General features: G+C 44.2%; 1 protein-coding gene and 1 long non-coding RNA gene across 4 annotated transcripts in view; one reads left to right on the top strand and one right to left on the bottom strand.

Annotated features, from left to right (window-relative positions):
* Window positions 1-3,932: 3,932 nt before the first annotated feature.
* LOC124237401 (uncharacterized) overlaps window positions 3,933-26,084 on the top strand; it is a 39,393-nt gene continuing 17,241 nt past the window's right edge. The window contains exon 1 of the long non-coding RNA XR_006887997.1: window positions 3,933-4,201. This is a non-coding gene — a long non-coding RNA (uncharacterized LOC124237401). The remainder of the gene's footprint in view (window positions 4,202-26,084) is intronic.
* Window positions 15,859-26,084, bottom strand: part of LOC124237400 (leucine-rich repeat-containing protein 66-like) — a 31,459-nt gene continuing 21,233 nt past the window's right edge. For all 3 annotated transcript variants that reach the window (XM_046656974.1, XM_046656973.1, XM_046656976.1), the window contains exons 4-5: window positions 19,812-20,001; window positions 15,859-18,568 (exon numbers count right to left, since the gene is read on the bottom strand). In XM_046656974.1, the coding sequence (XP_046512930.1) occupies window positions 16,242-18,568; window positions 19,812-20,001 (2,517 nt within the window). In that variant the 3' untranslated portion in view covers window positions 15,859-16,241. The remainder of the gene's footprint in view (window positions 18,569-19,811; window positions 20,002-26,084) is intronic.

The raw sequence follows: 26,084 nt of genomic DNA, 5'->3' as shown, positions 1-26,084 counted from the left end.
AAAGCTAGGGCTCCCTGAGCACGGAGAGGTGGGTACCTTTATTTGGGGTAGGGAATGAGTATTCGAGTGGGAAGTTTTCTCATTGCATGTAGAGGTGGGCATAAGCTTGCACACGTGTGATTTGAAATCACGCTTTACATACATTACATGATGTAAAAATGGCTGCTTCGCCCCTCCCAGAGGAGGAGAATTTACGATGTTTATGAGGGCAGGTTGCTTTGGTCTAACTCTGCCTGTCTGCGCAGGGGTCATTTTTGTGGTTGCCGTCTGGGCTGGTCTGGCCGGGTTCAGAGTGGTTGGGTCCAGAATGGTTGTCCTTAGAGCTTCTTCGTGGAACAGCTGAAACTGCATAAACTTAAGCCCCCAAAGTTGTTAGAGAAAGGAACATCTGAACCTTTTGACAAGACAAGAGAATTAGGTCAAACAAGACGAGAGAAAAAAAGATAGAGTTTAGGCAAGACAAGAGAAGCAAGTTAGAGTCCATGCTGATGAGAAACTCCGTGTTCCCTGGCTGTGACACAAACCATTCCCGCCCTTTCCCTGGTGTTTCTTGTGAGCACCTGGTCAGGTCCAGTGAAGAATTTGGAGGTGAGGGGGCTTATTTGTAGCAGTTGCCTCTTTTCTCACCATGGCAGCTTGAATCAGCGGCTGCCATGGAACCTGAACATGTACAAAGCCAGGTGGTTAACTGTTTCCAGAAAACAACCAGCTATTTGTTGGCTTCCTGGCTCCAGATAACCGGATCTGTGATTTGACATAAGCTCCAACAGAGCAGGGAGGAAAATGAAATTATTAGCATGTCCTTATTTTTAAAGTTTTCAAGATTATTTATTTATGACAGGGTTGTGCACACTCCCTTTAAAAGACTTTTCAAGATAGCAAGAGAGATGGAAGATCACACAATTAGACCAGGGAGGGAGGCCCTCGGGGGGCTGGCGGTCCCCACCAGCCCAGTTTTGTAGACTGAGCTGTTGTACTAAGAGGATTATATGAAAGTGCTCCTTGCCCTTGAGGAGTGCTAAAACTCAAGCCATGCTCGCTGGTGAGACCAAGGGAAGATTATAATAAAAGGCTTCCACTGACTGAATCAAAGCCTTCCATTGATGACTGTGCACTTAGGCACATGAGTCATATGGAAATCAAGGTCGTGTCCTGCTATGGGTGAAAAGCCAGGGCGAGTACAGGACTTTGGTTAAAGCGCTGAAAGAGACCGAGGAAGGTATGTCAGACTCAAGAGACGAAAGGCGAGGGTGGATACCACTGGCGGCCTAGAAATCCCGGGAATCCTTACCCAACCGCTTGAAAAATACACTTACAGGTGTGTTTCCTTTCACCAAAGCGTATAAAAATTGGGTCAAAGCAGCTGTCTTCCAAGGGTGAAAATTGTCAGAGAGCTAGTACTTGGTAGCCCTATCTATTGGAATTTTATGAAAATGTTTTCAGTGAAGAAAAGTTAGACTGAAAGTCAGGAATAGTAAGCATCCTTCTCCTAATTTTTAAGTTTTCTAGAACATGGGGATTCTTCCCAATAAATCAAATACAGTTATTATTAGAGGAGATTGAATGATTTTTCTTTAGTTGTTTCTGAAAGTGAACAGTCTGGGACCTGGTTCCTGTCATTGATATGTGTGCCCTTTCTAATATAAGTATATTGAAAAGCACTGTTTCTGGTTTATCTGGAGTTGAAATTTATTTATTCAATCAAAAAGTGTTTGCTGAGCATCTACCCTGTGCCAGGCACTGTCCTTCGCTCTAGTGATGCCATAGTGACCAAGATAATAAGATTTTTGCCCTTATTGGGAAGACAGACAATAAGACAAAGAAACACTTAAACAAACAAGATTTTTACAGATAATTTTAGGAAGTATGAAGACAGCACCAAAATGTGATAAAGAATGCTTTGCGTGGGGTGTGCTACTTTAGATGGAATAAGATGGAAAGGCCTGTCTGTGCAGGTGAGAGTTGAGCTGAGATCTTTATTACAGTAAGAAACCATGGTGCGAACTACAAGCAACACATTCCATGCAGAGGAAACAGTAAACCAAAAAGGCCCTGTAGTGGCACCAAGCTTGGCGTAGTCCGGGAGCAGAGAGGAGCCACTGTGGCCAAAGTGGTGAAACAGGGAGAAGAGCAGGTGGTGACGTTGGTGAGGAGGTGGGCGTGCGGGTGACCCGGGGGTGCTGTGGGCCAAGGATCGAACCGAGCTGGAAGATTTTCTACCGGACAGTGGCATGGTCTGGCTGCTGAGTGGAAACTGTGTTCCAGCTGTGTTTTCACAGAGAATTCCAAAAGAGCAATCTGTACATTCACTTCCGGGTCAGGATTCACATGTTTTTAAAAGAAACGTTTTATGTTTTGTTTAGTGAGAATCTTATTCACACAAATAGTTCTTTTGAATTCAATTTAACATCTATTCTTTCGATATGTGGTCTAAATAATGCACTGACACTCTTTGTGCACATATCCTTAAATTACTCTACAATATGGACAAAAGTCTAGCGTGCATATGTCCCCTCTCCCTAGCTTCCCATTCGCACCGCCCCCCCGCCTCCACCCCTCCCTTCCCAGACATGGGATTGATTTCTCTGGACAGCCGTGTTGGCACTTCTGGTGCGGGAAGATTATCTTTGTGAGTCTTTCCCTCTGGATGCTCAGCGCACCGAGGGTAGGACTGCGTTGGTCCAGCCCCGCTCTCATCCTCCCTCACACCTCATACTCCGTCCTCACTGGGGGACTTGCACAGCACTTTGCACATTAGAGGCATTCAATTGAATTGTGTGGTAAATACAAGTGTCTCTGTGCATATGTGTGTACAATTTAGCAAGCCAAAGTAGTGCTTACGGTATTTTTAAATGCGCCACCGAGTTAACTGAAAGTCATTCATTCCAGGCTGCTGAGTCAGCCAAAGGAAAGGCCAGTGCCTTTTGAAGCCATGAAGTGGGGCGAAGATGGAATATGTGTGTGAGTGGTGTGACCACTAGTGGCAGAATTCACAGAATGGCAGGACCTCAGGAAGGCTGTCCTTTTGGAATATCAAGCTTTTGCGTAATCCACTCTCCCTACAAGTAACTCTTTGCTTCTGTGAAAGGAAACACTTTTGCAACTGTTTGGTTTTGCCACTGGTTTATTTTGTTTTTTGCTTGGCAACTGCAGGCAAGACACGGTGTTCTGGGTTTTCCCTCCCCTGGATTTGGGTGTGAGTGAATTTCCATTTTTACTGCTTTGTAAATCATTGCCCAGGCTCTGAGGAGGAAGTGTCTGCGGCCTGCATGTGCTGCATGCCTCATGAAGAACATACCAGACAGCGAATCACTTCTTTGCTGCAGCAGACATAACTCCCGATGTTCGCTTTCCTCCACCCCTGCTGCAACTGCAGGCTCTTTCCTACCTTGCCTGGAAGATTTTTCAGTTCATTTTATTTGAGTATTAAAATAGTGTTGCCAGGTAAAATACAGGTCACTCAGTTGAATCTGAATTTTAGATAAGCATCGAATAAATTTTAGTCTAAACAGGTCCCAAATATTGCACGGGACATACTAGGAAAGTATGTGGTGTTTACCTGAAAGGCAAACTCAGCGGGGTGTCCTGTGTTTTTATTTGCTCAATCTGGCAGCCCTAATTGCAATCACACTGGCAGCCAGCGCTGCTGGCTCGTGTGCTCCCTCAGTAAACGGGGAGACGTGGACTGGGCCCTTTCTCTTTTTTCCAGGTCTTCGGTGGCGCCCGGTGTTTCCTGTCCCAGTGAGGGGGAGCCAGGCCCGGGGTGCAGCCGCCAGCCGGTGCTGGGACGAGGCAGGGAGGCTGATGCCAGAGCGAACGGGGGCTGCTGCCGGCTGGGTCGGGCTGTCTTCTGTAGCAGCAGCGACTCCACAGCAAACACACTCCAGCTGCTGAAATTTTTGAGAAGGTTGGGTGGGGAGCAATTGGGTGGTGTAGACGTCACCGCTCTTGCGAGCATAGAGGTTTCCTGCTGACCTGGGACTGTGTGCGCCCGGCCACGGAGGGGAAGGAACTGGAGGGGAAGGCATTGCGGGCTCGGGCTCGGGAGAGCCGCAGGGCTCCCTGGGATCCCGAGGGAGCGATGGAGAGCGAGAAATCCTGACCGTCGGAGCCCATCTTCCATGGCACGACGGTGAAGTTCAGACCGGAACTGTGAAAAGCACAGCGCCACATCAAACCGCTGGGTACCACCCCTGTCCCGGTGAGTGAGGCGTTTGCTGCAGCAGGCGGCGGGGTTTCTTGGGAAGGAGCGGCTGGAAGATGCTGTGACATCCTGGAAAGAATGTTTTCTAAATCTCCCGGGCGGCAGGGCCTCGCTATCAAGCAAACCAGCCAAGCCAGGAGGCAAGCAGCAGAGTGGTGGAGGAAAGAAGAATTGTCCTCACCGTGGGGGAATTCTGGTTGGAAACAAGCACTAGCTGGGTGACCTTGGCACATAAATTGACTACCCTGTGCTTCTGTTTCCTCATCTACGGAATGAGGTTGGAATAACTGGTGGCCTCTTCCAGATTTGATCTCATTATTGACCTGGAAACTGCTCCAAATTCCACGGTTTAGTAGCCTACACCATCTATAGGAAAGAACAGAATGACAAATTTAGGAAAGAAAAAGGAAGGGAAGGGAATTGCTATTTCCTGCATAATTGTCAACATTATTTCCATCGTCCAGCATAAAAAATTCATTCCCCTTGCTGAAGGGTGTGTGGATGGCATTCAGGGAATGTGAAGCATTAATAAATTAATCCTGAGGCAACAATGTTTCTATAGTGATTTTGGTATCTACAACGTGTCACAGAATCTGAAAACATAGATAATACTGTTTGCTTTTTGTCAGATTGAAGGTATTTGTGACAATATTATGTATATTTACCTGTGTTTCTGGATTTTATGTACTCTGAATATATATATCTCATATGTATTATATATATATAATCTCAGAGAGAAAGCAAATATGGCAAAAATTTTAGTTAGTGAATCTGAAAATAGTCAAGGAAGATGTATGTAACTCTAGGTTTTTCACAGGTATATTGGTGTAACTGCTATTTAAACAAAGCATTGCATTTGATGGAAGGTGAGCTTTTAAATCAATGAGATATAAGAATTAGCCCCAATATTTACACTAGTTATTAAGGGCATTAAGTACAGAGAAAGAATTGACTTAACATGAATGCAAAGAATTTATGGGAAATATCCAGTATTGATAAAATGTTCTGTTTTCCAAAAATAGACAGTGAGGGATTATTTTTTATTTTTGTTCACTTTGGAACTTTACATTTGATTTGAATAGCATTTCTAACTTCTACAGCAGGTCCTAGGCAAAAATTGCAGGAACCCATGGTTCACCCCTTCCAGTTACATCGGCTATTGAATGGGTTACAATAGTTGACCCAGAATTGCTAATTCTTTTTGTTTATTACTATACCTAACTACTTTTCATTAAAACTGAAGAGTCAATTCTTTATTTACTTTATTTTGATGAAATAATTCACCAAATAAGGATTATTTGGAATTTGACTTTTCCTTAAGTTCTGTTCACTATTTGATCCTGGAATGTAGGGCAGTGGGTGTTATGTATAAACATGATCCTTGCTCTCAACGGGCTTACAGTCCAGATGCTACAGGACACAGACTGTGTTAGGACTGACTTTCCAGTTCTGGGCATGGAATTGGAGGCACGTTCTTTTTTCTCTAAAGGAGTGGATCTTTATGCAGCCCCACGAGGTATGGGTAAAAACCCCAGGAAGCTTCAAGGCCATCTGCAGCCTTCTTGGGTAGAACCTAGAGTGTTGTTAGAGAAGAGAAGGAAGAAGGAGTTGTTCTGACAGCCTGGAGTCCCCAAGAGGTACCCGGTGCATCACCCAGTGCACATCCTTGTGCTTTGGGCTACCCTGCAGAGAAAGTCAGAGGGCGCTCTCTTTTTATGGGGTCAATGGTGTAGTCCTGACCCATATCAAGAGAGGCCAGCTTTAAGGGCCTGGGCTGCGCTGGCATGATAACCCACCAATCCCATAAAAATATATGGCAAAAAGTCACACACTTACATTTAAAACATAACATTGGGGCCTAAATCTAAGCTGTCATTTAGCAATCAAATTTCCTGAGTGAGCTTTTTATCTCACTAAATTTGGGGGACAGCTGATGACTAAAGGAAGCAAGTCTAAGGTCCTGTTGTCACATGATGTTTTGAGGGAAGCTCCCAAAGGGGATTATCCAGGGACCTCTTCCAAGACACAGCTGTGTCAGAAAAATAATGGCGTGTAAGGCAGGATGGAATAAAGTCTATCTGGAATGATAAGGTATGCATTTGGAGAGGAATGAAGAAGACTGATTCTGGAACAACGCGGAGAGGCTCCATAAAGAGGGGAGCAGCCTCTTCGAGCTGGGTCCTGAAGGGTGGGTGGGATAGTCACAGGTAGGTAATGGAGAAACATGATTCTTGGGCGCAGGCGCAGCAAGAATTCCAAATACTCGGTGGGATAAAATACTAGGAGGAAGCAAATGGCCAAATACAGAATGTGGGTCACCCTGCGGGACAATTTATCCTGTTTTTCTAAGCAAGTCAATGGCGTGGAAAGAGGTGGTGGTGGAACGAGAATTAGTCTAGATTTAGAAAGACCTGCTGCACCTCATTGTAGCAGAATTGCCTTCCCGCTTCATTTCTTCGTTTATGTGGCTGATGCATGTCTATCCTGCACTCACTATGTGACAAGCCCTGGGTTAGTTCGTTGACACTGTGGATCCTGCGTGTAGACCGTCTCTCCAGGTGGCCCTTTCATTTCTGCCTCTCCTCCCCTCTTCGTTAACTAAGGCCCAGATCCTGTCAGCAGTCTCCATGGTGATCCCACTCCCTCCACTCTCGTAGCTTTTCCACAATCTGTAAAGCTAATGGAAGAGTTGTTCTGGAATCAACAAATCCCACAGAGCCTGGACAGAAGCCACCCAGAAGGGTCCTGTGTAGGAGGCCTGCACAGTTGAAGGCCTGTATGGGACTCCACGGAAGGGGTTCCGTGGAAGACAGGTCACAGACGAGAACTATGAGATATGTGGTGAAGTCACATGGCAAGAAGACAAATACAAGATTACACACTCCAGAGAAATATAAGCCACTTTTTGAGAAAAATAAGAAACAGAAAAAAATTTCAGTCTCTTTAAGAAAGGAATATGTCTTGGGGCTGGCCCCGTGGCTGAGTGGTTGAGTTCACACACTCCGCTGCAGGCGGCCCAGTGTTTCGTTGGTTCGAATCCTGGGTGCGGACATGGCACTGCTCATCAAACTATGCTGAGGCAGCGTCCCACATACCACAACTAGAAGGACCAACAATGAAGAATATACAACTATGTACTGGGGGGCTTTGGGGAGAAAAAGGAAAAAAATAAAATCTTAAAATAATAAAAAAAAAAAAAGAAAGGAATATGTCTTAATTAAAAGGCACTATAAATGGGGGCCAGCCCGGTGGTGTAGTGGTTAAGTTCACACCTATTGCTTTGGCAGTCCGGGGTTTGGGGGTTTGGATCCCGGGTGCAGACCTGTGCACCACTCATCAAGCCGTGCTTTGGCAGCATCCCACAGAAAAATAAGAGGAAGATTGGCACAGATGTTAGCTCAGCAATGATCTTCCTCAAGCAAAAAGAGGAAGATTGGCAACAGATGTTAGCTCAGGGCCAATCTTCCTCACCAAAAAAAAAAAGAAAGGAACTATAAGCAAACTCTCTTGCACTTCACTGTACATTTGTTTAATTGGGCATTTTATGTACATAATATCTCTTTGAGGAAGAGAGAAGGTGCTGTAACTAAGTGCATATTTGCTAAGTAATAGGGTTGAGATAAAGTCTCAGGTTGGGGAGACTGCCCTGTCCCTGGTGACAATTCTCTCTAGCTGTTTCCCGGCCTTTCAGTGTAAAGTCGTCAGAATGCTCTTGTTAGCAAATTGGTTTATGATCAAAGTTTCCTTCTACTCACGTGAAATGTTTGTTTGTTTGTCAATAATCATGAAACATTCTAGAGAAGTTTAAAAAGTCACAAAACACAGCTAAGGTAAGAGATATAGATGATAAATGTAAATAAACTTGAAACAAGTTATGTTTTCTCTTTTCTCTACTAAAAGGTATTTCTGGTTTTACCAATACCTTAGAAAGCACGTTATAATTTCTGGTATTTGAAATAGCAGCAGTGGTAAAAATAAGTCTTTCAAGCAATCTCAACCTCAACACAACAGGAAGCTGTGTTTATGTTTGTACTCCAGTAAATCAAAACACAGGACTTTGAGTAGCGATCAGTGATAGCATATTTCCAAATGTGGCACCAAACACTGCAACGCTAAATCTTATTGTTCATCCAGTCGCTTTAATGTCTGTGTTAATATTAACACTTTTTACTTTGGACTTATTTTGTGTAGAAGGACAAAACGAATACTTACATTATTTTATTTTAAGTTATAAATAATTCTATGGCTTGGTAAATTATGAAAGAAAAGAAGTTAAAATTAAAGTTTGGAATAGGAACTAAAATTGTTAGTAGTTATGTCCTAGAGCAAAACCAAAACTAACCTAAAAGTATTAGTGTGAACTCATGTACACAAAGATCTTTTCTTGCTCTGCCCCTAAATAGCCCAGCAACAGTTACCCAACACTCCACTCCACGCAAATCACCTGTTCTGCATTCTCGTGCCTAATTTTTATACGCTGGTACAGTATATTCCTCTATGTCCTGGTTAACTATGTATAAACAAACCACCCTGAAATTTAGTGGCTTAAAACAATTTACTGTTATTTCTCACAGTTCTGGAGGTTGACAGTGTCGACCTTAAAAATAGAACAGCCAGTTATTTTACCAACAAAATGGGTGTAGCTGTAAATGGCAGAAGAATTGCAATTTGGGACATGCAGTCTATGGCTAAACCATAGACAAGTCTGACAAACAAAGGAGAGAAATTTTGCTTTATGGAGAAAAAAGGAGGAAGTTGGGAGGGGCTGTGCTGAATGAACATCCATTGGAGGACAGTGAGAGTTCAGGGTGGGGACTCTTTGTCATTGGCTGAGTTGTGATATTTTCTCATTGGCTGAGCTTGTTGCTGGGCAAGGAGAAAGTCTTCCTTTTTCCTGCTGGAATAGCAAAGTAAGCTCCTTCCTGTTGAAGATGCAAGGTACAATCTCTTCCTGTTTGGGGTCTGCAGACAGAAACAAGTGGTAGTGGGTGAGAACGCCCCCTACAGGGCTTCCTGACTCCTTTTTTTTTTTTTTTTTTTTGGTGAGGAAGATTGGCCCTGTGCTAACATCTTTCTCTTTTTTTTTCTCCCCAAAGACTCAGTACATAGTGGTATAGCCTAGTTGTAAGTCCTTCTAATTCTTCTGCCACAGCATGGCTTGATGAGTAGTGTGTAGGTCCGCACCTAAGATCCGAACCTGTGAATCCTGGGCTGCTGAAGTGTAGCATGTGAACTTAACCATTATGCCACTGGACCGGCCCCACTCACTGCATTTTTGATGAGTCTTCCTTTATTAATTTTCACACCAGTTCAGCTGAGTTGTTCTTGCTTTGAGTCTTACAGGGTCGTAGTCAGGGGGTGACTGTGGTAGAAGTCATCATCTTTATTTCAGTGTCTGGCATTTGGGCTGGGATATCTAAACACTTGGGAGCTGGTTGCGCATCTCTCTCTCCGTACGGGCTTCCTTACAGTATAGCGGTCGTAGGTGATTAGACTTCTTACATGGTGGCTCCCTTTGTCCAGAGCAAGCCTTCCAAGACACCCTGGCAGAATCTGCAAAACTCGTGACAATCTTAGAAGTCCTGCAGTGTCACTCCCGCTGCTGTCTGTTGGTTAAAGCAGTCTCAAGTCAGCTCAGATTCCAGGCGGTGGCAGAGAGCCCTCACCTCCCAATGTGCCCCGCGTGTGCAAAGAGGGATGAAATCGATGGTTTCACAAAGCATGCTTCTGCAATGTGAATTAGTTCACATGTGATTAGAGAATCATGTCAGTCTCACCTAGAAGTCAAGTTCAATCATATCGGAGTTTTTCTAGGCAAGGGGAGCCAGAAGAGCAAGAATAGAATTAGAACCTTCAGCAGGAAAGAAAAAAAAAAATCCCGCAACTCAGTGGCTGTACCCAGAGCAGAATTCCTTTAGCTGTGTTTTAAGAAAATTGAAAATGAGCTGCTGCGCCAGGTTCTCTGGGGAGGCCCAGGATGGTACGTCCAGGCTTGTGCCACTCTTGGCTGCTGTGGCCGGGAAGCTCCTGGCTCTGAGCCCTTCAGTCTGCGTTGTCCCAGTGCCCCCAGCTCTGCTCTAAGTACACTGTGGCCAATGTCTCTACTCAAGGGTCCTTGTGAATTTTCAGTATCTACTGTTGTAGCTTCTAGCCGTGCCGACCTGCCTGCCTGGGCCGTCCAAGGTGATTTCCAAGGCACCGATGATTGTTTTCCTTGGTGCTCTGGTTCAAGGTTGCCTATCTTTTGAGTGGTCTCCCCAGCTTTATTTATCCCATGAGCCCATGGCTTTTATGTGTGATTTTACAGAATGTGAGCTTTTTCAGTAATGCAAATTTCACATTATACTGGAAAAACCTGAACAATTTATTCTCCGCTAAAAGAAAGCAAGCTTCTTGGAGAGAAGCTTATTCCATTCTTGAGGTAATGTGCTAGACTGGCTTGGAACATTTATTGCCAGAAAGCAATGATGCTTTAGAAATTTTGGAGAAGGACACAGAAACCAGCTTAAAGAGGAATCTATTGGCCAAGTTGCAGCAATTTGAGTATCAAAAAATAAAACAAAAAATTATGGTTACGTAAAATATTTTGATTAATGAAAAGCCAGAATCAATAATGATATTCAAGGAAAACGAATGAGAATTTTCTTTTCAAATAACAAGTATTATATTTGGGTTGTATTTATTCAAATGAGCAAAGATATTATTCATGTTTAATCATACTTCAGGATTGCTTCAGGATTGTAGATACGTAGACACACCAAGGGGGACGAAATACGTGTCAACAAAAGACTGAAAAAATTTCACGCCCAGGTTTGAGACATCCTTGTCCTTTACAGTGACAAAGGGACATTTGTCATATGCTAAATTATAGAGATTCCAAAGCTTTAAAATTTAGTAACACTTTCATTGCCCATATCACCTAGAATTTTCAGATAGTAGTAAAATGTTAAAGCGGGAATTTGAAAAACATAAGCTGGCTAAAGTGTGTGCAGAAACTAGATTCAGACGGCCAGAGTCTTGTCCTCAAGCTCCCATGAACACAGGATTTTCAGGCAGCAGAAACACAGCACTCTCGCCCCTTACTTCTTAGTGGACGAGCTTGTGAGTCCTCCTGCTGTAAGTCCACAGCTGCCACCGACAGTTATTTGATCACTTATTAATCTGGTATAAACGATGAATGAAATTCATCAAAGCTGTTCGTTCAATAGCTAAAGAACCCCTTCTCCCTCTCCCACCTCCATCTCCCTTGGGTCTGAAGACACTTCAAAGAAAACGTGTAGCCTTGAGTGGAGTAGATTTGTCTTTTGAATAGACTAGAAATGTGGAGACATCTGCTTGCTTGTGTTCATTTGCTGTTTGGTGGTTCTAACAGCTGCTCCTCATTGCTCGCTTGATTTTCCCCCTGCCCTGCATGGCCACTGAAAAGAACTGGAGGAGAGAGAGGGAGGCCAAAGACCCCACATTTTGGAATGTTCTAGAGGGTAAGAGGAGAAGTTTTGTCAATCTGATCAAAAATGAGTTTATTGAAGCTGAAGGTTTGTAGGAGGTAACATTAAAAAGACAGTTCAGAGCCTGCCCTGTGGCCTTGTGGTTAAAATTTGGTGCTGTCACCACTTCGGCAGCCCAAGTTCATTTCCAGGTTGTGGAACCACACCACCTGTCTGTCAGTTGCCGTGTTGTGGGGGCAGCTCACATAGACAAACTAGAAGGACTTACAACTAGGATGTGTGGCACTGGGGCTTTGGGAGGAGGAACAAAGAGACAGAGGGAAAGATTGGCGATAGATGTTAGCTTAGGGCCAATCTTTCCCTGGAAAAAAAACAAACAAAAACCAAAAACTACTTTTAGTAGTAGGAAAAAAAAAAAGAATTCATTTATGGTACTAGTTCCTCTTCAAAAAGAATAAGATTTTTTTCCAGTTTTATTGAGGCTTAATTGACATGCAACACTGTGTAAGTTTAAGGTATACGGCATAATGACTTGTCTTAAAGAAGAAGTTTTTAATGTTTCATATATTGGGTTTGCCACCTTGGTCCAAGATGTACCTAATAGTTTTAGAAACATGTAAAGGTAAATTATACCAGGGATTTTTCAAATGTTTCTTAGATAAAAATGTGCTATTATGGAATTGTTAGGCTGATAAAAATTTGAGTCACTCTGCTAAAGAAATGCAAAAAGACTTATCTTAATGAAAAGTAAGATAAGTTTTAAAGATCATTTATGTAATAATAAAACTAGAGAAATAATCAAAATAAGTGAAACTAAGAGGGAAGAACTGGGGTGAGGGGCGCTATGGAGCTCAGCTGGTTTAACGGGAGGCAGTTTGCGGGCAGACCCCAAAGCCCAGATGCTTGGGCCCCTGGAAGTGCAGGCTCAGATCTCGCTCCCCGCCAGGCACCGTTAGCCAAGCTGACAGCCGGCATGTTGAGAGGGGTTTTAAATTTTGCTTTTACAAGCGCTTGCTGGGAAAGGGAGCTACTTAACTGCAATGCCCATGAGGTTTATGCCCCATTACCAGAAGCTTTTTTTCCCAGAAGTGTGAATAAAAACAAACAAAGTAGTCAAAATTGTATATACTTTTTTCTTGGTGCTGCTGGAATAGAAAGCGATTTTTCACTTTATATAATAGCTGCCACCTCTGAGATGATTTTCATCTTCAGGGACTCTATGTCAGAACTGGATTTCACCCAACGGTTGGAAGTTGGCCGACAGAAGAGTCTCTGGTAGAACTCAGCCAAGCCGTGTGAAGCCTTGTTTCTGCCACAACACACAACGGTGCAGTGGGAGCCAAGGGACAAAGGGAGTGGTCCGTTCTCCTTGGGTGGAATGAGGCGAGAAAGGCTCCTGGAGGAGGTGACCCTTCAATAGTGTCTTGAAAGAAGAGTAGACATGTACCAGGCAGGTGAGGCAGGGCTTGGTGGGGAGGCCAGACGTGCACCCCAGAAAGCGGGAGCACGTGGGCTATGGCGTGTGGGGTGCCGTAGTCCAGTATGGTCGTAACTTTGAGGTCAGGAATGAGGTAGGGCACAATGAAACACATACTAGATGCAAAGCAGGGCCAGATCATGGACATCCTTGCATATTGTACTGAAGAGTTTGTTTTCATTCATTTATTTGATAAATCCATGTATTGAGAACCTACTAAATGCCAGGCCTTGGGGAGACAAGACACATTTTTTTGTTCTCATGGAGGTTATAGTATAAAAGGGGCAGGCAGACATTAAATCAATAATCACACAAATAATGATTTAATTTTACTTGTAATAAGCTCTCCTCTGTGAAGGACAATGTAATGGAAGAGTTTCTAGTAGGGAAGTCTGCCTTTGTCTGGGGGTCCACGAAGGCCTCTCTGAGGAAGTGGCAACTCACCTGAGAACCAAGTAGGAGCTCCTGAGCTTAAGGAGGGCTTGTTTGGGTGAGGTTGTTGGGGGCGGTGTTGGGGAGGTTGGAAAGACCATTTCAGGCAGATGCCACACACGCAAAGGCCTGGAGATGGGGAGTTATGTGGAGCTTTAGAGAAATAGGAGAGCCTGTAGCCTATGGATGGACTCTAATCAGGGGAGCCACATGGTCATATTTACATTTTAGAAACCACCTCTGGCTGTAGTGTGGGAATAATAAAGGCACGTAGGACGGGAGATAAAGAAACTAGTTTGTGTGCTGTTATCATAGATCCGGTGTCGGAGTGTCAGCCAAGGTGAGAGCTGGAGCTGCGACACTGTGGACAGAGAAGAGGGAATGGATTTGACAGATATTTAGGGGCTAGAATTGGCTGTACTTAATGACCAATGAATTTGATGTGGGGAGTGAGGAGAGGGAAGTCAAATGAGTGACTCCGGGTTTCTGAATGGAGCACTGGTGCAGTTTTTGTTTATTTGGGATTTTTTTTGAGGAAGATTAGCCCTTAGCTAACCTCTGCTGCCAACCCTCCTCTTTTTGCTGAGGAAGACTGGCCCTGAGCTAACATCTGTGCCCATCTTCCTCCACTTTATATGTGGGACACCTGCCACAGCATGGCTTGCCAAGCTGTGCCATGTCTGCACCCGGGATCTGAACCAGTGAACCCCGGGGTGCCGAAGTGGAATGTGTGAACCTAACCACTCCGCCACCGGGCTGCCCCCCGCCCCCTGCCCCCTGCCCCGTGCACTTTTTTAGGGAGCTGCCGGTGGTGTCTTCTTCCTTGGATTTTGGTGTGGAAGGGACTGGAGCGTGCTTATAGCCTGCGGGAAGCAGCCATTAGGTGGAGAAGGCTGAGAAGCGCCAGAACGGGAAACGTGAACGGGTCCATGCCGGGACTGCAGCAAGAGCAGCGGCAGGGGGGAACAGTGCCCGCGGAATGCTGGTTTCTTCTTAGATTGGAGGAAAGTAGTGAGTGTAGATTTAAATGTAAAAGTGCTTACTGCTGTGGGGCAGGGGAGTGAGGGAGGTATTTCCTAATAGCTGAAATTTTCTCAGTGAAAGTTTAAGGACAAGGAATTTCAAAATAGCCCTTGTGCACAAGGAGGGAGAAACTGATCAGGGACTAGGGAAGGCCTCAGGTCTGCTGAAATAAATGATGGCTGTAAACGCTGTAAAGCAGAATATAGAATGTGTGGTGCAGTGCCAACGTCATGAGATGAAGTTGGAAAGGGAGGATGTGTTTAGATTATGGAACTTGGTCTTTATCTAGGCAATGGGGAGTTATTAAAGGTTTTTGCATAGTAGAGAGATGCACAGGATATAAGATCATTTGGGAGTGAGCAGGGTCAAGGAAAAGTACTACAGGTCACAAAGAGGCCTTAAAATAATCTAGGTGCTAGCCAAGGACGTGCCTTCTTTGGGGGTTGAGAGCAGAGAGTACAAAGTCAAGAGTTGCTGAGGAGCTAGATCCCTCACAGGACTAGTGCTAATGCCAACAGTTGGATCCTTCGGGTCCTTCCCAAAACTCACAATCACCTTCCGTCTTAGTCTACCCTCAATAAATGTACCCTCTAAGTAAAAACAGGGTGCTGTCTACGCAAACACTGGTTTCCCACAAATTGCCTAGCCCCCATCCAGACTGTCATACTTAAACATCTCACTGTATAGATCGACACACAGACACTTCCACTGCCTAGAGCTTAGAGGCCACTCAGATTTAGGAAATGAAAGAGAAGGAGTCAGAGATAACTCAGAAGTTTTAACCGGCTTTACTGGGTGGATATCATGACACTATTGACCAAGAAAGAGAACGTGGGAGATCACATTGGTGAGGAAAAGGAGGAATTTTAGGTCCCAGAAGGCTCTATGTGGATTTGGACAACTGGGTTGGAGAAGGTGAGTCTGGAGCTTGGGAAGGACATTGGTCTTGTCATGCAGACCTGGGCCTCATGTACAGAGCTGCTCATGAGGCAGTGGGGTCCAAGGAGAGAGGTAAAGGGATGCAAAGGAAGACTGGGAATAGACCTTTGAGGAATGCTCTTTAAGAGGGCAAGCAGGAGGCGCTGGCCTGGTGGTACAGTGGTTAGTTTGCACGCTCTGCTTCGGTAGTCTGGAGTTTGCTTGTTTGGATCCCGGCCATGGACCTACACACTGCTCATCAATCAATGCTGTGGAGGTGTCCCATATATGAAATAGAGGAAGATCGGCATGGATGTTAGCTCAGAGACAATCTTCCTCACCAAGGAAAAAAAAAAAGGCAAGCAGAGGAGGAGTGTCAGGAAGGAAAAGGAGAAAATGTTAGAGAAGCAGGAGGATAAACAGGAGAACACAGCTCATGAGAGCCCAAATTGGAGAGTCACACCGAGGAAAGGTTAGTCAAGGATAATGGTAGAGTACCTTTTTCTTTGACAAAAAACTTCACTTCTCTTCTTGAAAATTGATTTTTAATTTACATTTAGTTCTAGAAAATGGTCCCTCTTTTAACATAACTTATTAAAAAATATTTAGGATTGTTCTGAATCCTTCCAATTTTGCAGTTTCACAATAAACCTCCAAAAAGTTGTGCTGTTCTTTGTGCAGACTTTGTAAAAATCTGTCCAGCAGTTCCATCTAAGTGCTTCAATCTGTACTAAAAATGTTATTTGAATTCCCTTTGACTTTCAAGTTGAACATCCTTGTCTTCGTCATAGTAACATTGGTCCTCAAGTAGATCGTCAACTCCCATCGAGTTGCTCTGGGTCTGCATATGAGTATAAAGATTAGAATCATCTTTTTCTGACTGCAACAGATTCTCCTGTGAGTATTTACCCCAGTCTCTATCACTGAAGGGCTCCTGTGATCTTAGTGAACTGGCGTCATTTGCAAGCTCTGGTAATAATGGTATCTGGCTCTTGGAACCATCTTCAAAATATTCGCCCCCTCCTCTTTCACCCTGAACAGCAGATTCATCACCACAGAATTGGAACAATTGTGTTTGGCTTATAACTCTTCTGGAATCATGGTCCTCGGGAGGACATACAAACCTCTCATTTGCATCAGTTTCCATTAGGTTGGAATTCACGTTGGCCTCTTCAAAATCTTGTTGTGAAGGTCTTAAGTTTTCCCCAGTAGTGATCTTGAAGGGACTATGGTTTCGAGCTGTGTCTGTTTCCTGAATGAAAGTTTCATCCTTACAAGTGTTTGAGTCTCTTTCACGACAGGCACTCTTACTAGGATCTGAGGGAACTTCGTCAGAACGAGGTGGTGTTTGTGGTAAAATATCCACATATGAAAATTCTAAGTCTTTAAGTGAGTAAAGCCACTCTCCCACCTCAGGTTGAAGAGCTGTGACCCAATCATGACTGAACTCCTCTGGGGTCTCATCAGTGAAAGGACTATTGCCCAGTGACTCGGGCAAGGTCAATGGATCCTCAAATTTATTGGTGTTAGAGGCACTTTCCAGATGAGTTTCACACCAACCAGAGTCTGGACCAGAAGTTAGAGGTTTCTCAAAATGATCTTCTTGATTCTCACATTTCCCCAGAACCTTCTGGAAGGTGATGTCATTGTCAAGACTCTCTAATGACATAACATTGTCCTTGCTCATTCCTGAGTCCTGGTCCTCTGGGGCCTCACTGGCTCTACGGCTCTCCTCACCATGTGCCTCTTCTTCAGTCATATTTCTTGCATCCTCTGAACTTATTGAACTTAGAGTAAATAAAGACCCCTCATCAGAATCGTAGTCGGTGTCCAACTCGTACTGAGTGTCAGGAGGGTGTTCCTGCCCTGGTTCCTTGTTAGCAGGAGTGACATGCAGGTCCCTCCCCCATCCTGGAGGGAAGACGGGTGGGGATGGGTCTGTATCTTCTGGGTCACTGAGTGTGACTGCACTGTAGTAGGTGGAAAGCTCTTCCTCAGCACTGGACCCCTTGAGCCTTTGCTGCTGTGCGCTCAGCAAATTAACGTAAGTGCTTGCTTGCATTTCTTTAGAGAACTCTGAGGGTAATTGTTCAGTGCCCCCTCTTCCCTCATGCTCTCCAGTCCTCTGTGCTTTCGGATGTGTTAGCATTTGTGAGAGAGAAGCCGTTGTTTCTCTCAACAGTGGTGGGTCTAATTCACTGGAATCATTATGGATTGAGCTAGAGACAGTTTGCGACCTGCCCACTACTGCAGGGACGCCCACTGACAGCTCACTGAGAGGATCTTCCTGGGCTACAGTTTCATAATTTATTTCTCCAAGAATAGCATTGCTGTAGATGTGGTCCTGTGCAGCTGAAGATCGTGCATTCTGATCAGCATTTGGCTGTCCGCGGAGAAGGGCCCCGGCTGCACTGTCACTTGGAAGCATGTAATCCTTGCTACTTCCTGCCCCGTTGTTGTCGTCGAGTTGTTCCCTGCTCTGCCGACTGTCAGGCTCCTTTCTGCTCGTGTTCAGGGTTCTATCAGGAATGATGGCGGCATGTGGGCTGGCTCCTGTCACCAAGAAAGAGTCTTGGTTCTCATAGAGCTTTAGATCACAGCAAGGTTGGTGCTGACCTACCCTTGGGTGCTGCGTGTTCTCTGCAGCTTCCACGTCATCGCAGAAGCCCTCGTTTGAATACGCAGTATCGGAACCAGGGCCTTTCTTCCGGCATCTCTGTTGCCACAGCCTGTCAACATAAGGCCTTGCAAAAGCCCCCAGGCAGAAAGCCACAAAGAATGTGATGAAAACCGCCAGACAGACGGCCAGGGCAAGGTCCTGGGAAGCGTCTTGCTTTCTATCAGGAGTTTGCACATCATCCCCGTCTCTCCTGACCCGTCTTGGCAGCTGTCTCTGCATGGCATCGTCCTTCCTCCCCAGTGGGGAAAAGTGCGTGTACTGCCCTTCCCGGGGCCTCTCGGCTTTGCTCAGCACGAGACTTCTCATAGGATTCAATTCAGTGTGAGGAAGGTGAGTCTCCCTGGAAATTCTCCTTTTGGGAGTCCACCAATATACCTTCTCAGTCCCTGAAAATAGGGGATAAAAAACACATACTGAGTGGGCATTGAAATAAGATTCCAGTGGTTTTAAAAGCTTCCATGGGTCCTGCTCAGTCCTGATCTGGCTGTATTTAAGCTCTTTATTACATGATGATAAGCAGCTTTACTGATGGATTGGCTAATGCCAATAATATGTACATGCTCGGTGTGTGTTTACACACGGCCATCAGGCTCGGGTCTGCTGCTCATGGGCCTAGGAGGCCGTATGTTCCTTAGGCTTCTTGCCTCACTGCTGCCCATGGAAGGAGAAACCCAGAATGGAGGGGCAGCCACACCACTTCTCCTTCCTCCACAACCTCACCTACTGCACGTTTGCAACAACATTCCATCAACCCTCTGCAAAGTCTGCCTCAGCCCTACTCATGTTTGCAATATCATTTCCTCACCATTCTCCAGTGTCGGTAAGCAGCAAACATATTCAGGTTTCTCTACTGGTTCCTGACCTTCTGTCCTCCACACTCAGAAGGCTAGTTATGGCTTTTAGAGAGGATGAAATAAGTGTGGCTGACAATATTCTCTATGATCTTCACGGATTTCTACTAAACCTGGTAAGCAGGGCTGTGTTTCTCCTTTGAGGCCAGTCCTGAATAGAACAGAGGCCAGGACTCATTTAAAAAAAAAAACAATCTGACTGTCTCCCCCACAGTTAGTTCTGAGATTTAGCCGAGAGAGTTAACAGTGAAAAAAGCTTCCAGAATGTTCAACTCCATAACATATTCTAGCTCTCCGGGAGAGTGGCAGAGAACAAATCAAAGAAAAATATGCTTTTGAAATATGTGTGTTTTGTGTATGTACACGATTACACTTTCAGAGGGTTCGCAAGCATTTTAAATAACCGTGGCTCAAGTTTTAAAAGTTCTCTCTTTGATTGATTATTTGTTAAGAATTAGGATAAAAACATGACCTTTTGAGGCTTTAGGGAAAAATTCTCTCCTTGTGAGATTTCTGTTTTTGACCGAATCCAGTGGTTTCGGAGCTATCTGAACTAGGTTTCTTGGACCACGTGAGGAAAGTCATCCATGAACAGAGGACAACAGGTAGGTACCAGTGACTGCTCTGCGATGCAGCCCAGGGCTGGCTAAGGAACGCCAGGGATCAGCACCCTTGCTTTCAGGGGCCCTGTCATTGTTTCAAATGAGACTAAATTTTTCATGTGCTTGTTTCAGTTTAAATGGAACCATTTCAGAGAGAAGAGGCACCACTGACTGACCTATAGACTGGTTGCAAATTTCATTCCACTTTTTCCTCCAGGATTCAGAAATGAAATTTTGGAAGACTGCCACGTTATAGTCACACTCCCACTGGTTATCAGCCAAGTCAACCTCCAGATGGGGAAATTCTAGAGCAATGATCATCATCGGAAGGATGGTGGTCAGAGCATTGTTGCTGAGGTCCACAACCTGTTTGAGAAGAAACAAATTTAGGACAGTCTGTGAATAAGGACATTTAGAGACAAAATAAATGGGTTACAGATATTGCTTACACCTCAGTGGATGCAATATGAAGTTGGCATGCATTTGAGTGTCGGAGAATATTGGGTTTAAATCTCTGCTCTGCCCCTAATAACTCTGTGAGCCTCAGCAAACTGTTTATTTTCTCTGAGCCTGCCTCCCAGGGTTTTTGTAAGAATTAAATATATGTGAAAGCTTTAAGAGTGGTGCCTATCTTACATACCCAATCATTTCCCCTTCCTTCTCTCCTATGAGTTATAATTTGTACTGTGAGATAAAACCTAGGCTCCCTGTTGTTATCAAGGTCTAGATTAAATACCAGCGCTGGAATGTCTAGAAACTCTGTGATCTTGGAATTGACAGAAGATACTGGATGATGAGGACAAAGAACACCAAAGAACTGTGGTTGACCAGAAGTAGGAAAGGGAAATCTTTGCATCAAGTATTATCTCAAGGGTAGCAGTACATTTATCTCCCTCCATGTCTACTCAGTATATACAACATGACTAATTTTTCTAGTCTAATCAGAAATGAAGGGGAAACCAGGGAACAAAAAGGATTCAGTGGCTCTGGAAACGCAGAGCAGGACCTGTTGAAGGTGGGTATAGCAGTTGCCTGACACGACAGGGAAAGCATAGTTAGGTGTAGCTCCAGTTACCTTTTGCAGAGCACTGCTGTGGACCAGGCATTCTACTGGGTATCTTACATACGTTATGGCTAATCCTCCCGACAATGTCCTCATTTTCCCATTTACAGGAGGAAACTGGGCTGGGTCTCACAGTATATCCCACACAGCCCCTATGACTAGGGCCTGGGACAGAGCAGGTGCTCAGTAAATAATGGAGAAAGGAATGAATTAATGAAATTGCAGAGTTGAGATCTGACCAGGCTTCACAGCTGTGTGCCCTCCACTCCGGAATATACCCTCCGGAGCCTGGGCTCCCGCTGCACTGGAGCGAGGAGCTGGGGGGAAGAGGCCGGAGCAGGAGGCACCAGGGTCAGGTAATGGGGTTTGGAGAGGGGCAGGTGGTTAGTAGAAGAAGAGAAAATCATAAAACAGAGCACACAAACCTTCTTGGGGGAAAAAAAGGAAAAGAGAGCCATGGATGAAAACCAAAAGGCCGTATGTTATCAAGGCCAGGTGTTTTAGAAACATCTGTGAGAAAGCAGCATTGACATCTTAGATTACATAAATTCCTAAGAAGAGCTGATTCAAACAAGCAATCAAACAGCACCGTAACCCAGACCATTACATGTAGCGGCAGAATTCTCCCTGAATTTAGGTCGGGAGAGTGACCTTTCCAGTGTTGAGTAACCAAGCAGTCTCGACTCTTCTGATTCTAGTACCAATTCCGACATGTAGACTTTGTCCCCACACATTAGGCAATTCCTAGACACCGGCTGAGTGTCCTACAATTCAACCCGCTTCTGGCGCTATCTCCCTGGAAATAGCGTTACATCTCACAAATTAAGGGCTCAGTCCCACAAAACTGCCCCTTTACCCCGATACTTTAGATGCCAATCACAAGTTCAGGTTATCACCTCTGCTTCTGACCTACCGACTATAGATCCGAGGTCCCAACGATATCCTCCTTGGGTTCAAGCAATTTGCTAGAGTGGTTCACAGAACTCAGAGAAAGATTTTACTCACTAGATTAGCAGTTTATTATAAAAAAGATATAACTCAGGAACAGCTGGGTGGGTGAGATGCACAAGGCAAGATACAGGGAAAGGGTGTGGAGCTTCCATGCCCTCTCTGAGCCTGCCACTTTCCCCACATTTCCACGTGTTCACCAACCTGGAAGGTCTCCAACCCATTCTTTTGGGTTTTTATGGAGGCTTCATTACATAGGCAAGATTGATTACTTCATTAGCCATTGGTGGTTGACTCAACTTCCAGCGCCTTTCCCCTCCCTGGAGGTCAGGGGGGCGGGACAGAAAGGCTTTCTAATCCAGGGCTAGCCCCGCTGGCAATCAGCCCCCCTACTTAAGTGCTTTTCCAAAGTCACTTTCTTAACATAACAAAAGACACTTTTATGGCTCTCATCATTTGGGAAATGTCAAGGGTTTTAGGAGCTCTGTGCCTGAAAAGGTGACAGAGACCAAATATATATTTCTTATTGTAAATCACAATATCACAACTCCCAAAGGAAAGGTGCCAAAAATAGGAACTAGGTGACTGGGATTGGGAAGGAAAAAACCTTTGTTTTGGCCTGGTTTGGCCTAGGATCAATAGCTTTCTTATTTACCCTTCCTCAACAAGAAAGTAAAATATTGTAACGTTTTTCAGGTAGTTGAAACCTGCAGAGAGTTAGCCATTGGTGATTAAGCAGCTAGGAACTAAAGGTTTTTTCCTTTTTGCAATTACTGATTATGGCCTTTAGCTGTTTACCTGCCCATTGTTAACTGTGCTGCTTAGGAAATATGCTCTCTGACTCCCACTAGGCTCCTATAGATAACATCTCCCTGGAGCCTGGGTCACCATGGTAATGGGTGTGTGAGCTGTGCTTCAGGAATTAGAACCCCTTTGTCCACTCCAGGCCAGCTGAGACTGATGAGGATTACTTTGGGCTGGTTACTTTTAAAAACTGAAGACAGGAGGGAAACTGAAAAGTAGAATTTGCTTGCCCTTTGTTAAGAGACATTTACATTTGTAAAGAAAATCTCCATCTGTGAGGGTGTCTCCCTCTCTGCACCAGGAGGAAGGGGGGATGACCTTATCTCTAGAAACTCTTAATGGGGAGGCAAGGACTGAAATCTGCATAATAATCTTGCTCTTGTTTGCTGTACTTGTCTGGTAACCTCATGTAACTGACTCCCCCCCCCCCAACATCCTCCTTTGTCTTTAGCTGAAGATGATATTTAAGGTGGTGGCTTTAACCATTTACTTAATCCGATCTGATTCTTATCTAAAGTTATAGGACCACCCAATAACCAGACCCCACCTGCACTGATACCATTTTAATGACTTTTTTCTTTAACATATTCTTTCCTTTGTCTTGTAAGGAGATAACTCACATACCTATGCCTTAAATTAGCCCGACCCTCAACCCATGTTTTTGCAGCTCTTCCTGCCCATGGGTCCTGTCCCCATGCTACTCCATGCTATTCTCTGAATAAAAGAGCACTACTGCCAGGCCTTGAGAGTCCAAGAAATCTTTCTTTCAACTCCTCGACTCACTGAGCCAGCACTAGAGACCACTAACTCATCAACTGGGCCCAAGCAGATGTTGGATTGGGGACCTTTTGATGTCAAGAGGCTAAAAATTCTACCCTCTGATCATGCTAATACTGCCATTTTGTGAACACGCATCCTATGAAGAGGCATGAAGTCTGACTATGCTTGTGCAGATCATCAATTACCTCACCTCTCCTCACCTCCAATAACTTCTCTCCACATTTCAGACCATCTTGCCCCCATCCCATTAATATCTCTTGAGTCCCTATTTTTGGAGAAGCAGATTTGAGACTCATGCTCTTGCTTCCACACATGGCTATGGAGTATTAAAGTGTGGCTAGTCCAAATGGGATGTGTGGTAAGTGTAAAATACACACCAGGTTTGAAGGCTTAGTAGGAAAAAGTGAAGGTAAACTATCTCAGTAATAATTTTTATATTAATTACATGTGTACAAGATGATATTTGGGTATTTTGGGTTAAAAATATATTACTGAGTGAAATTCACCTGCTTAATTTTACTTTCTGAATCTACTTACTAGAATATCTAAAATAGCATATGTGGCTCACATCATGTTTTTATTGAAAGATACCAGCCTACATAAAGAATGGAGTTCAGGGGGTCAACTTGGTGGTGTAGTGGTTAAGTTTGTGTGGTCCGCTTTGGTGGCCCAGGGTTTGTGGGTTCGGATTGTAGGGGAGGGAGACATTTCCTCTACCCTCTCTGGGTTCATCTGGCCAGAGAATGAATTAAATTCACACGAGACAGAATAGCAGGAGAAAATTAAACAAAGCTTTATAACATGTATACATGGGAGAGGCTCAGGCAAGCTGAGCAACTTGCCAAAATGGCTGAAGCCCTCACCTTAAATATCATATCCAGCTAAAGACAAAGGAGGATATTGGGGGTGGGGGGAATCAGTTACAGGAGGTTACCAGAAACAGGAATAAGATTATTATGCAGATTTAAGTCCTTGCCTTTGGTATTGATTAAGAGTTTCTAGAGATAAAGTCATCCCCCTCTTCTTCCTGGTACAGAGAGGGAGGGACGTTTACAGATGGATATTTCCTTTACAATGTAAATGTCTCTTAACAAAAGGCAAGCAAGTTCCACTCCTCAGAGCCTCCTTCCCTGTCCCAGTTTATCAAAAGCAACCAGCCCCAAATAATCCTCATGCCAAAGAGACATATCTTGGCATGGCCAAGACCAGACCCCCACAGGATCTTGGGTATGGACCTACACACCGCTCAACTCATCATCATGTTGTGATGGTGTCCCACATACAAAATAGAGGAAGATTGGCACAGATGTTAGCTCAGGGCCAATCTTTATCACCAAAAAACCCCCAAAATAAACAAAAGAATGGAGTTCAATTTCATTTTTCTGCATGTATTTCTCCAGTTTTCCCAGCACCATTTGTTGAAGAGACTATCCTTTCCCCCTTGGGTGCTCTTGGCTCTCTTGTAGAATATTAATTGACTATAAATGCTAGGATTTAATTCTGGGCTCTCTATTCTGTTCCAGTGGTCTACATGTCTATTTTTGTACCAGTACCATACTGTTTTTACTACTGTGGCTTGTGGTATAATTTGAACTTGGGAAGTGTGATACCTCCAGCTTTATTCTTTTTTCTCAGTATTGCTTTGGCTATTCGGGGTCTTTTGTGGTTCTACACAAATTTTAGGATTGTTTCCTCTATTTCTGTGAATAATGTTTTTGGTATTTTGATGGAGGCTGCTTTGAATCTGTGGATGAGACAGCATTGGGTAATAGGGTCATTTTAATAATATTTATTCTTCCGATCCATGAACACAGAATGTCTTTTATTTGTTTGTGTCTGCTTTGATTTCTTTCAGCAAAGTCTTATTGTTTTTCATTGTACAGATCTTTCACTTCCTTGGTTAAATTTATTCCTAAGTACTTTATTGTCTTTTATGCTACTGTGAATTGGATAGTTTTCTTTCTTTCTTTTTCTGATGTTTCATCGTTGGTGTAAAGGAATGCCAGTGATTTCTGTAAGTTGATTTTGTAACTTGTCACTTTACTGAAATCACTGATTCATTTCAACTGTTTTTTGATTGACTCTGGGATTTTCTGTATATAAGATCAGCACATTATGCTAAGCGAGATAAGTCAGACAGAGAAAGATAAGTACTGTATGATATCACTTATATGTGGAATCTTAAAAAAAAAAAAAGTCAAACCTATAAAATGACAGAGAGTAAAATGGTGGTTCCCAGGGGATGGGGGTTGGGAGGATGAGACTGATAGTGTTTAAGGGTGCAAACTTGTAATAAGTAGTAAGCCATAAGATCTAATAAGCCACAGAGATCTAAAGCACATGAATATAGTCAATAATACTGTACTATAATGATGTTATGTGATATTGTTTCAATGGCAATCATATTACAATATATAAATGTATCAAAGTAATGCTGTACACCTTAAATTTACAAATTGTAATGTGTCCAATTGATTAAATGAAAAAATAAATTAATTTAGTTCACCAAGCCAAAAAAAAAAAAAAGAATCGGGGTGTGTGATGGAGGTTAGGGGGAGGGGACTAAATCTTCTCCTCAGCTGTCTCTAGGTGCCACACTGGAGGCCACCTGGGTGTTTCTGAGGGAGCCCTGAGGGGAGATTTTACAGTATCCCCTCAAAGAGGAGGTGGGTGGAGAAAATAGCTTGGAGAAGGGGCGGCAGCTGCCAAGACTGGAGCCGGGCTGTGGGGGTTCCCCATCCTCACAGCTGTCAAGACTGCAGTGAGATTAACTGCAAGGTGCCTGGGAGACGGGCCCTACGGCTCCAAAGGGTGACCTGGGTGCCCCCAACATGGGTCTGACATTTACAACAGT

This window comes from Equus quagga, chromosome 3 (assembly GCF_021613505.1).
Source record: "Equus quagga isolate Etosha38 chromosome 3, UCLA_HA_Equagga_1.0, whole genome shotgun sequence".
In the NCBI taxonomy this organism is placed as follows: Eukaryota; Metazoa; Chordata; class Mammalia; order Perissodactyla; family Equidae; genus Equus; species Equus quagga.
This window is presented reverse-complemented; position numbering and strand designations above follow the sequence as displayed.